A 14,930-nucleotide genomic window follows, 5' to 3' on the forward strand; every position below is an offset into this window, starting at 1 on the left:
CTGTTTTCAACAGAAACGCGGACACCTGGCCAGTGCCCTCCAAGTGTCGAGGTCACGAAAGCCAGGGAAAGGCTGCGCCCGTCACAGCCTAGAAGGCCGAGGAGACCAGGCATGGCGAGGGCTCTGAAGCGAGTCCCGCACAGAACAAGGACGAGATGGGGAAGCGGACGGGATGTTAAGGGCTGCAGGTGAGCACCACGCACATTCCCGCCTCTGACAGCTGTGCCAGGGGAACACGTGAGGGGCTGGATGGGGAAGAGGGTCCTGTCAACGCGCGAGGGAGAGGGGCTCCCACTACGCAGAACGCTGAGCCCGGGGCAGAAAGGCCAGGGGGCTCACTGCATCACCGCCCAGCACTTTGTAACTCTGAGAAACAACCTCTGGCCCCCAGGGAAGCCTAGGGAGGAACAGCGCCCGAGCCCCCGCGACGCGCACTCACCTGCGGAGGAGGGACTGCTGCAGGCTCCGGCAGGTGCTGAGCGACTCGCCGGTGAACAGGTGGCACACGACCACGTGCAGACAGCGCGCCATGAAGGCCAGCACGGCCTCGGGCTGTAGGGTGCCACTGCGGGACACCAGGCACAGGCGCTGCAACGCAGAGCACTGGCTCAGCGCCTGGAAGAACTGGGCGTTGGCGCTGAAGTAGGGCTGCTCCAGCCTGCAGGGAGAGAGGACGGACAGCGTGAGATTGCGGAGATGGACACACGCTGAGCGGGGCTCCTGGTCCAGGGCCCAGACTGGCTGCCCCCAGGCCCATCCACACCACAGCCCCCAGGGGTGCCGGGTGAGGACTCAGACCCCTGGGGTCTCCCTTGGTGATCCTGATCTGGGGGGAGACCCTGCAGGCCCGACGCAACCAGATGCCCACAGACCCAGCCAAGTTGCTTCGTTCGCCGCTCTGACTGCTCGGTGCGCCTACAGACCCAGAAGAGCGCGTGGCAATTGAATCGTGTCCCCCAAAAGATCTGTTGCATTCCTAATCCTTGGTACCTGCACACATGGCCTTATTTGGAAGCAGGGTCTTTGCAGACTAAGATGAAGTCACGTGGGACTGGGGTGGGTCCAGTGACCGGTTCCTTAGACGCATTGTGACGGCACAGCAACACAGGAACACGCAGGGAGCTCGGGGTTGGAGTGACACGTCCACAAGCCAAGGAACACCTCGCACTGCCAGCAGCCGCCGGAAGCTAGGGGACAGGCCTGGAACAGGCCCCGACCCAGAGCTTCCAGAAGGAACCATCCTGCCGACACCTTGACCGGGGACTTCTGACCTCTTAACTATGAGAGGGTGACTGTCTGTTGTTTTAAGCCACCCGGTTGGTGGTCATTTGTCAGGGCAGCCCCAGAACACTAGCACAGAAGCCAGGGAGAGGAAGCTGGAGCATGAACAGAGCACGGAGATCGTTTCGCAATAAATCACACAGAAAGACCAAGACGGCCCCATGGACAGAGGTCAAAGTGGATCCTGTTTACCCAAAATCCTCCCACAAGAAAACACAAGAAAACCTATTAACAAGGGCTATCCCTGGAGATCAGCACCAGACTGGGGAACCGTCCTCGTTTTATAGCACTCAGCGGCACCTCGGTCCTTCTCAGACAGGCACGTGCCTCACTTGACGCTTCTAAAACCATTCTGACTGCTGCGCGGAGTCCCGGTTACCCGGCCAGAGCCGCTTCAAGGCGGGCGGCACGAGCGGGAGAGGCCAGGCAGATTTCCACCCAAAGCAGGCAGAAGGCACACGGGCACTGCAGCGGGCGGGAGAAGGGCTTCACGGATGATGGAGATCTGGGCACGTGTGCAGGAAACTGCAGTTCAGGGGCTACGTCTGAACCCGATGGCTGAAAAGGAGGACGCTTCAAAGGGTGGCCACTGGGCACCCAGCAAGGCTCTCTCTCAACGAGCCACGAAGGCCTCTGATGGACATCGTGCCAGCCACGTGGGGCCTCAGCCCTCCGAGCAAGCCGGCCGGCCCGGGAGGACAGCGCTCTGCCAGGCTGTGCCCGAGCTGTGGAAACAGTGCCTCAGGTCGGGGTGACACTGTCCCCTGAGGCTGGCCACCCCCAAGGCCCAGGCACTGCACAAACACGGCGTCTTGCCCGGGACTGTGGGTCTCTCTGAGCCTCAGCTCTGCCCACGGGACAGCCACTGGCCCTCCAGGTGGGCCGGGGCAGCTGGCAAGACCCCATCTCCGTGCGAGACCCACAGGGAACCCCGAGAGGCCTGTCTCTCCCCGTAAACTGGCGAGGCCGAGTGGGTGACTTCCTGGGACGCCCCTGAGAGGCTCGTCTGCAGCTGTAGAATCTCATCATCAAAGGAGAGAAGCTTCTGGGCTGAGTGGGACGGCCCTCCCCCATCCCCGAGAGGCGGCGGGCCTGCAGTGAGGGCAGCGTCGCCACCACCGCCCCCCAGGCGGAAGGACAGAGTCGCCACCACCACCGCCCCCCAGGCGGAAGGGGAGCCCAAGCGCTCTGGACACAGTGACGTCCCGGGTGAGGCTGACCTGGACGAGGGTGAGGGGCCGTCCACAGGCCCAAACGAGAGCCACGCGAGCCTCGGACACAGCCTCCACAGCCCTGACACCTGGGGATGCTGACAAGTCACAGGACGGCTGAGGGGCTTTAAAATCAAGTCTGCGGGGCTTCCCTGGTGGCGCAGCGGTTGAGAATCTGCCTGCTAACGCAGGGGACACGGGTTCGAGCCCTGGTCTGGGAGGATCCCACATGCCGCGGGGCAACTAGGCCCGTGAGCCACAACCACTGAGCCTGCGCGTCTGGAGCCTGTGCTCCGCAACAAGAGAGGCCGCGATAGTGAAGAGGCCCGCGCACCGCGATGAAGAGTGGCCCCCACTTGCCACAACTAGAGAAAGCCCTCGCACAGAAACGAAGACCCAACACAGCCAAAAATAAATATAAAAATATATAAATAAATAAAAAATTACTATTAATTAAAAAAAAATCAAGTCTGCGGTGACGGCACGTCTGTTCGGAGCCATCCGGTACGGGAGCCACCAGTCACTGAAATGCAGCAGCGAGACTGCGTTTTTATTTTAATTACACGTAAGCAGAAGTTCTAGCAAGCTCCTAAAACTGTCGGGGGAACGCAGGTCTCTCTGGGGTATGATTCTGAAAAGCCTCACCCCGTCGAGGGTTCCGGGTGCAGCAGGAAGGAAGCCCCCGGGCAGGGCTGCTCAGGCACAAACACCAGGGAAAGGGCTCCCCAAGGGCTGCAGTGCTCAGCGATGCCTCACCCGCTGGACGCCACTGAATGAATTTCATCCCTAAAGAAACCGGGAAGAAGTGAGGGAGCCGCGAGCCGGGCCTCTCAGAGCTGTGGGCCACGGACCCGGACCCGAGCCCCCGAACACCCTGGGCCCAGAGAGTAAGCAAGTGCATCTCGCCCATGGGTGTGAATGTTCCGAGAAGCTTATGTCTCTTAAGAAAATGTCTGAACATATTATTTGGTTCTATCTTTTTAAAAGATCCTAAGGTAAGCATACTGTGCAGACCTGAAAGTGCGAAAACTGGAGGGGGGAGAAAAGCCCTGACCCGCGAGTCGTCCCTGCAGCAGTGAGGAAGCTGGACCGCGGGCGGCGGGAAGGACAGGCCTGCAGCACCTCGGTCACTAGGTGGCGATGCGGGTCTGCGCTACCTGCTGGGGATCTCAAGCAGACAGAGGGGAGAGAGAGAGGGAGCTGAGTACTACACGCTTTTGAACCTTTTTTTCGGCCTGCCAGCCACTCCAGATTCCTCCCCCTGAAGGAAGCCCCCATCACGGGTGCTCAGGGCGGGCAGGCCTGGTGGGGCGGGTGAGGCTGGCACATCCACACCGTGTCCCGCTCCTCCGGGCGGTGGGCTGGCAGAGCTAACCTGACTCGAGTGACGGGCAGTGTCTTTGCTCAGGGCAGAGGAAGAGGGGCGCCTCTGTGACTGGCTTCGCCCTGGGGGGCGGGCCTCAGCCTTCCGACCTCGAAGGGTCTGGCCTCCGACGCTTGCTCTCCGAGAGGCTCTGTGGGCACAGACCGGCGCTCGGGCCGCCCCTCATCTGCCTGCCCACCTCTCAGGCGCCCCTCCGAGCAGCGCCCAGGCCTGGAGGGTTGCCCTGGCATAGCCTCCAGGGCCTGGCTCCAAGAAGCCCTCTCGCTTACGCCCAGACGCCGCCCCAGTTCCAAGGTCAGGGGCAGCCCAGGGTGACTCAGGGTGACGTTCTCCCTTCCCCTCTCCACCAGGCAGGGCTTCATCAGGTGCCCTGCTCTGCCCAGCTTGGCATCCTCCCGCTGGCGAGGTACACCACAAATCCAGAGCCTGTGAGGCCCCAGCGGGACGACGTGTTCCGGCAGGAGCGGCCCTGGCCCCAGCTGGCAAAGAGCTGCAGCTCACAGACCTCGCTGGTGGGGACGGCGGAGGCCAACCAGGGAAGTGCGGAAGCTGTCCGGGAGGCCGCCCTGGGAGCGGTGTGACAGGCAGGCACCATCTGCTCCTTTCCCTCCATCCCCCCGGGCTCCGCTTGCCACAGAAGGCAGGAATCCAGAGGAACGGGGCCATTTGGCCAAGTTCTAGAAACTGGTGTTTGTTCCGAACAGGCAGTACCCAGCTCCGATGAGGTGTGGGCTCAGCAGCCGCGCGCACAGAAAGCCCATTATGAGAGGCGGTCAGGTCCTCAGGTCGGCCCACAAAACCCACACTGCTCACACGGCCCTGCCCCGGGGGAAGGTCTGGGCCACGGGGATCACGTCCGAGGCCCCGGAAGTCACTTGGTGACCACTAAACACCAGGTTACCCCATTTGACATCCAGCCACCCCACGAGACAGGACCCGCTCCCAGCTGCCCACAGACCAGCCGTGTCTCCTGAGCAAGTTCATTAACCTTCTGGGCCCCACTTTCCTCATCTGCAAAATGGGATGATAATATCGACACTCCCAAGGTTGTTAAAACGTCAAAGACCTGTAAGCACGGGGAGAGCACGTGGCGGACGTACAAATACAAGCCAATGGGGGCAGCCACAGTCTGCAGCAGCCTAAAGGGCAGTCTCTCCCTTCAGCTTCCAGAACATCCCCACCCCCACCTCCTCTCCCCGACAGCTCCTACCAAGTCCTCATCCTCCTGACCAGATACTGTTGGGCGATCTCTGCAGTGCAAGCGCCAGCTGGCGGACCTGGGGGACGGTCCTCCTCTCTGGGGGTTGGGGGGAGGGCCAGGGGGCATCCAGCCTTCTCCAACCCACATGTGTGCAGCCTCACCCCTGCCTTCCTCTCTCAGCCACATGGCAGCCACGTCAGCTCAACGGCTCAGGCCAGAAGCCCTGGTACCGCCTGGACCCCCCTAGCCTCAGCACCCATCCCATGCACCCAATCAATCAGCAGATTCCCCGTGAAGCCAGAAGCTGGCTATTTCTGGCCATGCCCCAACCCCCGCTCTCGCCTGGCTGCTCCCTGCATGTCTGACGTGCCCCTGACGGTGGCCCTGCCGCTGCCCCCAGGCCACTTGCGGCACAGCAGCGAGACCTGCCCTGCTTCCATTCTGGCTCCTGAGACCCCGGCACACCCATCTCGGGCCCTGCGCTCTCAGCTCTGTCCAACAGAACCTTCTGGGCAGAGGGGAGTGTCTGTATGTGTTCTGTCCAGCACAGTGGCCACCAGCACACGTGGTTACTAAGCACCTGAGACATGGCTGATGCCACCAAGGAACTCGATGCTTGGTTTCATCTCATTTTAGTTCATGTAAACGTAAGTCACCCTGTGGGTCGTGGATACCGTTCCGGCTGATGTGACCCTACCTGCCTGGCCCGGAGCACTCTTCCCCCAGGTTCTGCTTTCTAACTCACCTCCCTGGGTTCTCTGCTCAAAGCTCACCTCCTTCATGAAATGTACCCCAAATGCCACCCCTGCGCCCAGGCATCCCTCGCCCTGCTCTGCTTCTCCTCCCCGGCGTCTGTTACCGTCTAACATACCATACGCTTCCTTTACGTTGACTGTTGGTCTGTTTTCCCCACTAGAACGTAAGCTCCCCGAGGACAAGGATCTTTGTTCTGTTCAGTGTCCTGGGTGCCTGGAACAGTGCCTGGCATAAGAGATGCTCATTTATTTGCTGAATGGATGAAGAACCATAACGTGTATTATAAGTGCCAAGTCCTGTTCTAAGTGTCTTATAAGGATGAATCCCTTTGGTCTGAACAGCCCCACTTTACCAAACAAGGACGTGGGCACAGACAGCCCAAGGTCCACCCAGGCCTTCTGACTCTGAGGCCCCTGCCGTGGGTCCTGCCTGCCTCCACCCAAGGCTAGGGTCTGTCTCCTGGACGAGGAGATGCAGGGACATGGGACCAGCTTGGACGCCACACCCACTCCTCACTCCTCCAGGCAGAGCAGCCCTGAAGGGGCCAAGCACAGGCCTCGTGCAGGGAATCCAGCAGCCCAGGTGAGCTGGGAGCACCTGCCGTCTCCAGGTGGCCATGCAGGCAGCAGACATTTGATATGACACTGTGGGACTTCCCTGGTGGCGCAGTGGTTAAGAATCTGCCTGCCAATGCAGGGGACACGGGTTTGAGCCCTGGTCCGGGAAGATCTCACATGCCGTGGAGCAACTAAGCCCATGTGTCACAACTACTGAGCTTGCGCTCTAGAGCCCGCGAGCCACAACTACTGAAGCCTGCGCGCTTAGAGCCCGTGCTCCGCAACAAGAGAAGCCACCGCAATGAGAAGCCCGCACACCGCGACGAAGAGTAGCCCCCGCTCGCCGCAACTAGAAAGAAAGCCTGTGCACAGCAATGAAGACCCAACGCAGCCAAAATTAATTAATTTTAAAATATGACACTGTGGATATGAGGCAGAAAGGACGTTGGAGAGAGGCGGCCAGTTTTCATTACCTGCCTTGAAGCACTGTGACTTTTTATTTTATCTTATTTTTATTTTTTTGGCCGCATCGCGCAGGCACATGGGATTTTAGTTCCCCAACCAGGGACTGAACCCGCACCCCCTGCAGTGGAAGCGTGGAGTCTTAACCACTGGACCGCCAGGGAAGCCCCGTGACTTTTTAAACTACGTGAATGTATGAGTTTATTTTACTTTCACTGATTTCTCTATTGATCAAACACTCCTCAATAACGAGCACGTGGTTTGACCACAGCGTGGTTAGAAAAGGCGCCAGGTTTAAGAGGGTAGCAAGAAAGCCAAAACACTGAGGACAAAAATGACAGATCCAGAAATACTCTGGCTCTGAGTTTAGTTAAATTAGAACTCAAATGCTCCCTCAGGCTCCCCGAACTAAGGGACATTCAATTCCTGATCACGAGAATCCAACAGGGTAACAGGACAGCAGACCTGGTGGTTTTTCGTTTGTTGGATGTATTTTGTGGTCCACCTGCAGCTTCAAGTTACGCATGGCCCACTGACCACTCACTTCACAACAGTTCTTCTGGAAAGACCACTGATGTGACAGTGAAGGCACAGGAGGGGACAAGGTGGGAGGAGGCACTGGATGGAGATGAACCAGTGAAAAGGGAGGGAGCTGAGAGCGATCTGGGCAAGAGGGGCAGCATCGTCTGAGATGGCAGCCAGGCTCACCCTGTGAAGGGCGAGGGGCAGGGGCTGTGGCCAGGGCCCCTCCCCACTCACTCACAGGTGGCACCCCGCCCCACAGGGCAGGAGGGGGCCAAGCCACGTGGGAGGCCAGGCTTGGACCCCGGGCCGCAACCCTCACGCTGGCAGGGACTGGGCGGGGGGCCCGCAGCGTGTGTTGCCCTGGGGGTGGCAGGCAGCCTGGCAGAAAAGCTCTGGGAGGCTCCAGGGCCGGGGCAGCAAAGCTCCACCTCAAATCTGGTTCATTTCCTGCCTTCTACGGGGAGAGTGGAGGTCCGAAAAGGACACGCTTGTCTCCATTTTGTGTGGCTCGGGGGCCCAGGTCGAGCACTGGACTTCGATGACCCGGGCGGACCTCAGCTCCTCCCTCAGGCGTCCGCTGCCTCTCCATGAAGCAGGAACGACAAAGGGCCTAGTGAGGAGATCAAGCCAGACAGCGCCACAGAGCCCCCAGCCTGGTGCCCGGCCCGCAGCGAAGACACACAGCGAGTGCTCACTGGTGCGGCGATGACGACACGCGCGCATCCCCGTGCCCCGATGCCGCCCTCATCCGGCTGCCCCACCAGCTCCAGCCTCATGGAGACCAAGCCCAGCGGCCACTCCCTCCCCCACCCGAAGCCCTCGCAGAGCTGAGGCCTGAGGCCACCACGACGTTTAGGAAACTGCAGTTTTTCAAGATCAGATCTGTAGACATTTTCAAATCCGGCTCAGGTTAACAAAGGCTGGCCGTCTAAATGCTGGGCCCTCACGAGAACAGCCTTCACTCTACAGCACGAGTCGCCGGGGATCACTCCGCTTCGGGGCCCAGGAAATCGCCAGTGGCCCTCCAACAACTGCCTGGGTGGGGGAAGCCCTGCCAAGGTCCGTGGGCCCCACCACCCCGCACTCTCCAGGGGCGGCCCCTCAGGTCAGTCCGGCCGTCCTGCTCCGGGCACTGCCACATCTCAACAGTGTGCGGCCCCCTTCTGAGCCCGCCTCTCCATCTCCCCTCCCCCGGCCTGGCCCCTCCAGTCCAGGTGGGAGGCCAGAGGGACGTCTCCAAGCTGGAACCTGACCCCTCCCTCTGTGGGCCGAAGTCCTTCAGCACCTTCGCCTCACCGATGCCCCCGTGCCCCCGATCAGAATCATCTGGCTTCGGAGCTCGCTGCTTGTCTGTAAGCCTCTGGGGCTTCTACACACGCTGCCTTCTTTCCCGGAAAGCTTTGCGCCTGCACCTCCTGGCTAACCCCGACTCATCCTTCGAGAGTCGCAAAGCTAGGCTCCACTCCCGGCCCCCCACTTACCAGCTCCGTCATCTGGCAAGAACAGCGTCCACCTCGTGGGACAGGCACGAGGACTAATAAGATCACGTACGCAGCAGCGTCCTAGAGCCCAGGCAACGAGGACGATGTGCCAGGCTCGGGCGGCACCGCCTCCTGCACACCCTCCCTGGGCGCCGCCAACTGCCACTTCCCGAGCCCCCGCGCCCCCCGAGCCCCACCACTGCACAGTCCCTTGTCAGCACCCCCCCAAGACCCTCAGCCCCGAAGGACAGGCCTGCACCCTGCTCGCCTCGGCAGGTGCGCGGCGGGTACGCCAACACTGCCGAGCAGAAGGCCGTGCGCCCCTACGGCCTCCCCACAGGGCCGGCAGAGGCGCGGCGGGGCGGCCGGGTGCCCTCACCTGAGGTCCTTCAGCCGCTTGCAGTGCTTCAGCATGTCCGCGAGGGCCGAAGTGTAGGCCACCTTGCCCATCGTGCCCAGGTGGGCCAGGGACAGGGACTGGAGCTGCTGGCACTGGACGCCGATGCTGACCAGCCCGGAGCCTGTCAGGATGCTGGGCAGCTGGGCCAGCGTCAGGTGCCTCAGGAAGGCCAGCTGGCCGATGGCGGCCACCTCCGAGTCCCCCACGCTCTGTGCCCGGCCGCAGGGGGGGAGCGAGTTGCGGATGGCGGGCTCGTTGCGCGGCATGGCAGACGAGAAGTTGGACCCAATCAGCTCGAGGCGGTCCAGGAAGGGCACGCTCTTCAGCAGCGACCAGAACACAGAGGACGGCAGGGGGCCCGCCTGCCCGGAGAAAGGGTCGGGGCCGGACGGCACGCCGATGCGGACCTTCTTGCCGAAGCCGCGGGGCACAGCGTGCGTGGCAGGCTGGACGGGCGCGCGGTCGGCCCGCGGCGCCGAGTCAGCGATGGCGCAGACGGGCAGCGACAGGGAGCGCAGGTGGCAGAGCCGTGCCAGCAGCTGGCACAGGTGCCGGCCGGGGCCCTCGGGGCTGTGGTGGTGGGCAGCCGAGAGGTTGAGGTGTCGCAGGTTGCCGCAGGCTGCCACCAGCGTCTCCAGGATGCCACTATCGATGTCGTCCTCTGCCTTGCGCAGCAGGGAGTCGGGCGCCAGGCAGTGCGCACAGCCGCTGAGGTTCAGGCCAGCCAGGCTCCGGAGGTCCCTGCCGCCGTCGATGACGCGCCGGATCAGGTGGCCGCCGGACAGGGCACAGCGGCTGAAGCTGAAGTAGAAGGGGCTGCTGAACTTCATGTGCTGGAGGAGGGCCGAGCCGTTGAGCCAGGACTTGGGCAGCTGCAGCGCGTCCAGCGCCACGTTGCGGGCCATGGACTCCAGGAGGTTCTTGGTGGCCCCGCTCTCAGCAAAGCTGCCGGGCACGGAGATGAGGAAGGCGTGCAGGTTCTCGGGCGTGCGGTCGCTGAGCACAGCCAGGTAAAGGCGCACCACCTCCTGGTTGATGTAGCCGGGGGCCAGGCGGGCGTAGAAGACGCGCAGGTGCTGATAGCGCGGCACGTTGCTCTGGCCCACCATGAGCTGGCCCGAGAGCACGGCGCCCTCGCGCGTGCGGTCCAGGATCTCGAAGTACAGCAGCAGCTTCTCGAGGCTGGTACAGCAGGGCACCACGCCGTACGAGGGCGTGTACAGCGTCTGCTTGAGCTCCCGCACACGGCTCAGCGTGGCCTTGCACTCACCGCTCAGCTGGCTGGCGTCGAAGCCGGGGCTCACGTCAATGGCCAGGGAGCGCAGGCGCTGCAGGGCCGACAGAACCTTGGAGAGGCGCAGGGAGGTCAGGTGGCAGCCCGAGAGGTTCACCTTCACCAGGCCGCGGCAGCGGGCCACGTGCTCCACCGTGCTGCCCGACAGCCAGTAGCAGCCGGCCATGCTGAGCTGCTGGATCTCCCAGCCGATCTCCGTCACCAGCTGCTTCACCTTGTCCTCGCTGGCCTGTGGGTGGGCGGAGGGGGGGAGAGAGGGGCTGCAGGCACCGGCGTCTCCTCCACCCTCACCCCCCAGACCGCGCTCTCCACCGTGACAGTCAGGGAGCCGCGGGGGGCGCGGCAGAGGCCCCGCTCCAGCTGAGGAGGGGCAATGAGGGCAGGGCTGGCGCCTCGCCCCCCCCCGCATGCTTACCTTCCACCGACAGTCAGGAGCCTCAGCCAGGCGGGAACGGAAAATGGGGCAGCCCCTGTGGAAAAGTCTGGTGGCTCCTCCGAAAGCCAAACAGAGTTACCACGTGACCCACAGTTCCACAGCCAGGTGTACCCCCAAGGGGACTGAAAGCGGGGACTCAGACTCCTGCACACCCATGTCCACGGAGAACCGTTCACAACAACCGGAAGGCAGCAACAACCCAGCCGTCCATCAACGGATGAACAGGTAAAGGCAATGGGGTCCATCCATGCAGTGGAATTCTACTCGGCATGGAGAGGAATGAGATCCTGACGCTGCTACAGCATGAGTGAACCTTGAGGACATGATGCCCAAAGAAGCCAGTCATAAAGATCACATGTTGTATGATCACTTACATGAAAGATCCAGAACAGGCAAAACCAGGAAGAGAAAGTAGAATAGAGGTTACCAGAGGCCTGGGCAAAGGGGACATGGGAGCTATCGCTTAATAGCTCCAGAGTTTCTGTTTAAGGTGATGAGAAAGTTTCGGAAAGAGTGATGATGGTTGCGTAACACTGTGAATGTACTTAGGGCTAACGAAATGGTACACTTAAAAGTGGCTAGGGGGGCTTCCCTGGTGGCGCAGTGGTTGAGAGTCCACCTGCCGATGCAGGGGACACGGGTTCGTGCCCTGGTCCGGGAAGATCCCACATGCCGCGGAGCGGCTGGGCCCGTGAGCCATGGCTGCTGAGCCTGCGCGTCCGGAGCCTGTGCTCCGCAACCGGAGAGGCCACAACAGTGACAGGCCCGCGTCCGGCAAAAAAAAAAAAAAAGTGGTTAGAGGACTTCCCTGGTGGTGCAGTGGTTAGGAATCCGCCTGCCAGTGCAGAGGACACAGGTTAGAGACCTGGTCCGGGAAGATCCCACATGCCATGGAGCAACTAAGCCCATGCGCCACAACTACTGAAGCCTGCGCACCTATAGCCTGTGCTCCGCAACAAGAGAAGCCACTGCAATAAGAAGCCTGCACACAGCAACGAAGACCTAACGTATCCAAAAAAAAAAAAGTGGTTAGGATGGGAAGTTTTATGTTAGGTGGGGTTTTTTGAAATCACATAGTGGAATCACGCCCTGGAAGTGTTCTTTCACTGTCACTTTCCTTTACGTCACATGCACTTTCATATCATTAAATGTTCCTCAAAAACCTGGCCTGGACGGCCGAGGGAGCCACAGTACGTCCAGTCGGGGGCCCAGTGGCCACCAAGGCCTTCAGACGACACAGCATCCATGTACACAAGGCTTGTGCACGTGATCACTCTCTACAGCAAATGCACACGCAGAACTGTGCAGACGAGGGACACACATTCTAAACGCTCCAGACAGACTGTGCACCTGCCCTTCCTCTACAGTAAAGAACCCTCGTGGGCAGGAAGCCTGACCTCAGCACTTTGGGGAGTAAGTTCAGCTCTCCATCAGGGAGGAGCACAGTGCTCTCACAGAAAGAGACTGAGCTCTAAGGGACCTCATTCTGGGTTTCAAAGGCATCACTGCCCAGCCAGCAACAGCAGTAGGAGCCCCTCCAAGTCCCCTAAAATTTGAGTTAAGGGCAAGGCCTCTGTTTATCTTTAAAACAGGTCATCAACTGATTTTCCAGGTTGCAGGCAATTCGGCGAGGACTGGATAATCTTTTCAGTAAGTAGTGGTGGAAGCCGTGAATAGCTGTGGGCAGAACAGTGAGCCTCACCCTGACCTCACGGCATATGTGGAGATGAACACAAAAGGATCACAGACCTGCCATAAGAGCTAAACCTATAAACTTCTATAAGACAACATAGAAGGGTGCTGGGAATACTGGACAGCCACAGGCAAAAGAATGAAACTGGACCACTATCTACACCATACACCAAAATTAACCCAAAATGGATTAAACACTTGAACGTAAGACCAGGAACCATAAAGCTCCTAGAAGAAAATATAAGTAGTAATAAGCTCCTTGACATCAGTCCTAGTGATGATTTTTTGAAATCTGACACCAAAAACAATAGAAGCGAAAAGAAACAAGAGGAACTACATCACCTGAGCAGCTTCTGCACAGCAGAGGGAACCAGCAACAAAATGAAAGGCAGCCTATTAAATGGGAAAAGATACTGCAAATCATATATCTGATAAAGGGTTAATATCCGAAATATACAGAGAACTCATACAACTCAATAGCAAAGAAACAACCCTATTAAAAAAATAGATAGAGGGGCTTCCCTGGTGGCGCAGTGGTTAGGAATCCACCTGCCAGTGCAGAGGACACGGGTTCGAGCCCTGGTCTGGGAAGATCCCACATGCCGCGGAGCAACTAAGCCCGCAAGCCACAACTATTAGCCTACGTGCCACAACTACTGAAGCCCACGCGCCTAGAGCCACTGCTCCACAACAAGAGAAGCCTGTGCACCACAATGAAGAGTAGCCCCTGCTCGCCGCAACTAGAGAAAAGCCCGTGTGCAGCAACAAAGACCCAACACAGCCAAAAAAATAAATTAAAACTTTCTAAAAAGTTAAAAAGAAGAAAGAAGACAACATAGGAGAAAATCTTCATGACCTCAGGTTTCACAAAGATTTCTTCAACGGAATACAAAAAGCATGAACTCAAAAATTCAATAAATTGGACCTCACCAAAATTAAAAACTTATGCTCTTCAAAAGACACTATTAATCAAAACGAAACGGCAAGCCACAGACCATAAGAGAAAATATTCACAACACACCCCACAAAGGACTTGTACCAGAATATATATGGAACTCCCAAAACTCACTAAGAAAAAGATAGACAATAATGAATGGGCAAAAGCCTTGCACAGACACTTCTGAGAAGATATACAAATGGCCCACGCACCTGAAGAAAGCATAATCGACAGCATCCTCCACCAGAGAATACAAGTTAAAACTACAACGAGGTACCACCTCCCACACATCACAATGGCTAAACTGAAAAGACCGACACCACCAAGTGTTGACGAGGATGCAGAGCAACCAGAACGCTCGGATGCCGCTGGTGGGGAGAGGTGGTGCCTCCAACTGTGCTTAACTCCACAGGAAAGCCCAACACTGACAGTGGGCCCGCATGTCCACTCCTGGGTACCTACCAGGAAGTCAGTCTCCCTCCTGGCCCAGTGCCAAGGCCCAAGACCCTTCCAGAAGAGCGCCTGCTCTACCTGTGCTCTGGCCCAGATGGCACACTACCTGCACTTTTGGGCCCCTGGCTTTTGCCGTATATCCCTGCAAGTGCCCCACCACTGCCAGGCTGTGCGGGGCCTCAGTCGGGCACCTCGGTTGTTCCCCATCTCTGCCCCCAGCATGCCAAGCGCCACCCCCAAGCCCCTCACCTCATAGTCCTTCTGCAGCAGCACCGTGTGGGTGAGGCTCTTGTCCAGGCACAGCGCTGCGAGCTTCCGGCAGGTGCGCCGGACGTTCAGAATCAAGTCTATGCTGGGGACGTGGCTCAGGATGTGCAGGAGGATCTCGTCCGAGAAGCCCAGGAGGTGGGCACCATCTGCCACCGCGGCCGCTGCAGGGGGCACATCGCCGGCGCTGGATGCGTCCTGAAAACAAGGGGCATCAAATTCCACGGGATCCCCTAGGGTGGCCCTCAGGCAAGGGAAGCCTTCACCACAGTCCATGGGGAAGAAGAGGCTGTTACCAAAAACCTTAACTGCGGATTAAAGAGTCCCCAACATTCTCCGAAAGCCCCTTTCAATCTGCACACCAGGATCGCTCTTCAAAAGTGACAGATTTGAGGGCTTCCCTGGTGGCGCAGTGGTTGAGAGTTCGCCTGCCGATGCAGGGGACACGGGTTCGTGCCCCGGTCCAGGAGGATCCCACATGCCGCGGAGTGGCTGGGCCCGTGAGCCATGGCCACTGAGCCTGCGCATCCGGAGCCTGTGCTCCACAACGGGAGAGGCCACAACAGTGAGAGGCCCGCGTACCGCAAAAAAAA

At 59.4% G+C, this 14,930-nt stretch overlaps 1 protein-coding gene across 5 annotated transcripts in view; it reads right to left on the bottom strand.

Annotated features, from left to right (window-relative positions):
• FBXL18 (F-box and leucine rich repeat protein 18) overlaps positions 1-14,930 on the bottom strand; it is a 43,570-nt gene that overhangs the window by 22,978 nt on the left and 5,662 nt on the right. For 4 of the 5 annotated variants that reach the window (XM_067705441.1, XM_067705439.1, XM_067705442.1 and 1 more), the window contains exons 2-4: positions 14,320-14,535; positions 9,238-10,781; positions 440-658 (exon numbers count right to left, since the gene is read on the bottom strand). In XM_067705441.1, coding sequence (XP_067561542.1) covers positions 440-658; positions 9,238-10,781; positions 14,320-14,535 — 1,979 coding nt within the window. Of the gene's footprint in view, positions 1-439; positions 659-9,237; positions 10,782-10,967; positions 11,023-14,319; positions 14,536-14,930 lie in introns of those variants that run through there. The other variant, XM_067705443.1, reaches the window with a different exon arrangement.

Source organism: Pseudorca crassidens, chromosome 15 (genome assembly GCF_039906515.1).
Source record: "Pseudorca crassidens isolate mPseCra1 chromosome 15, mPseCra1.hap1, whole genome shotgun sequence".
NCBI classification, from domain to species: domain Eukaryota; kingdom Metazoa; phylum Chordata; class Mammalia; order Artiodactyla; family Delphinidae; genus Pseudorca; species Pseudorca crassidens.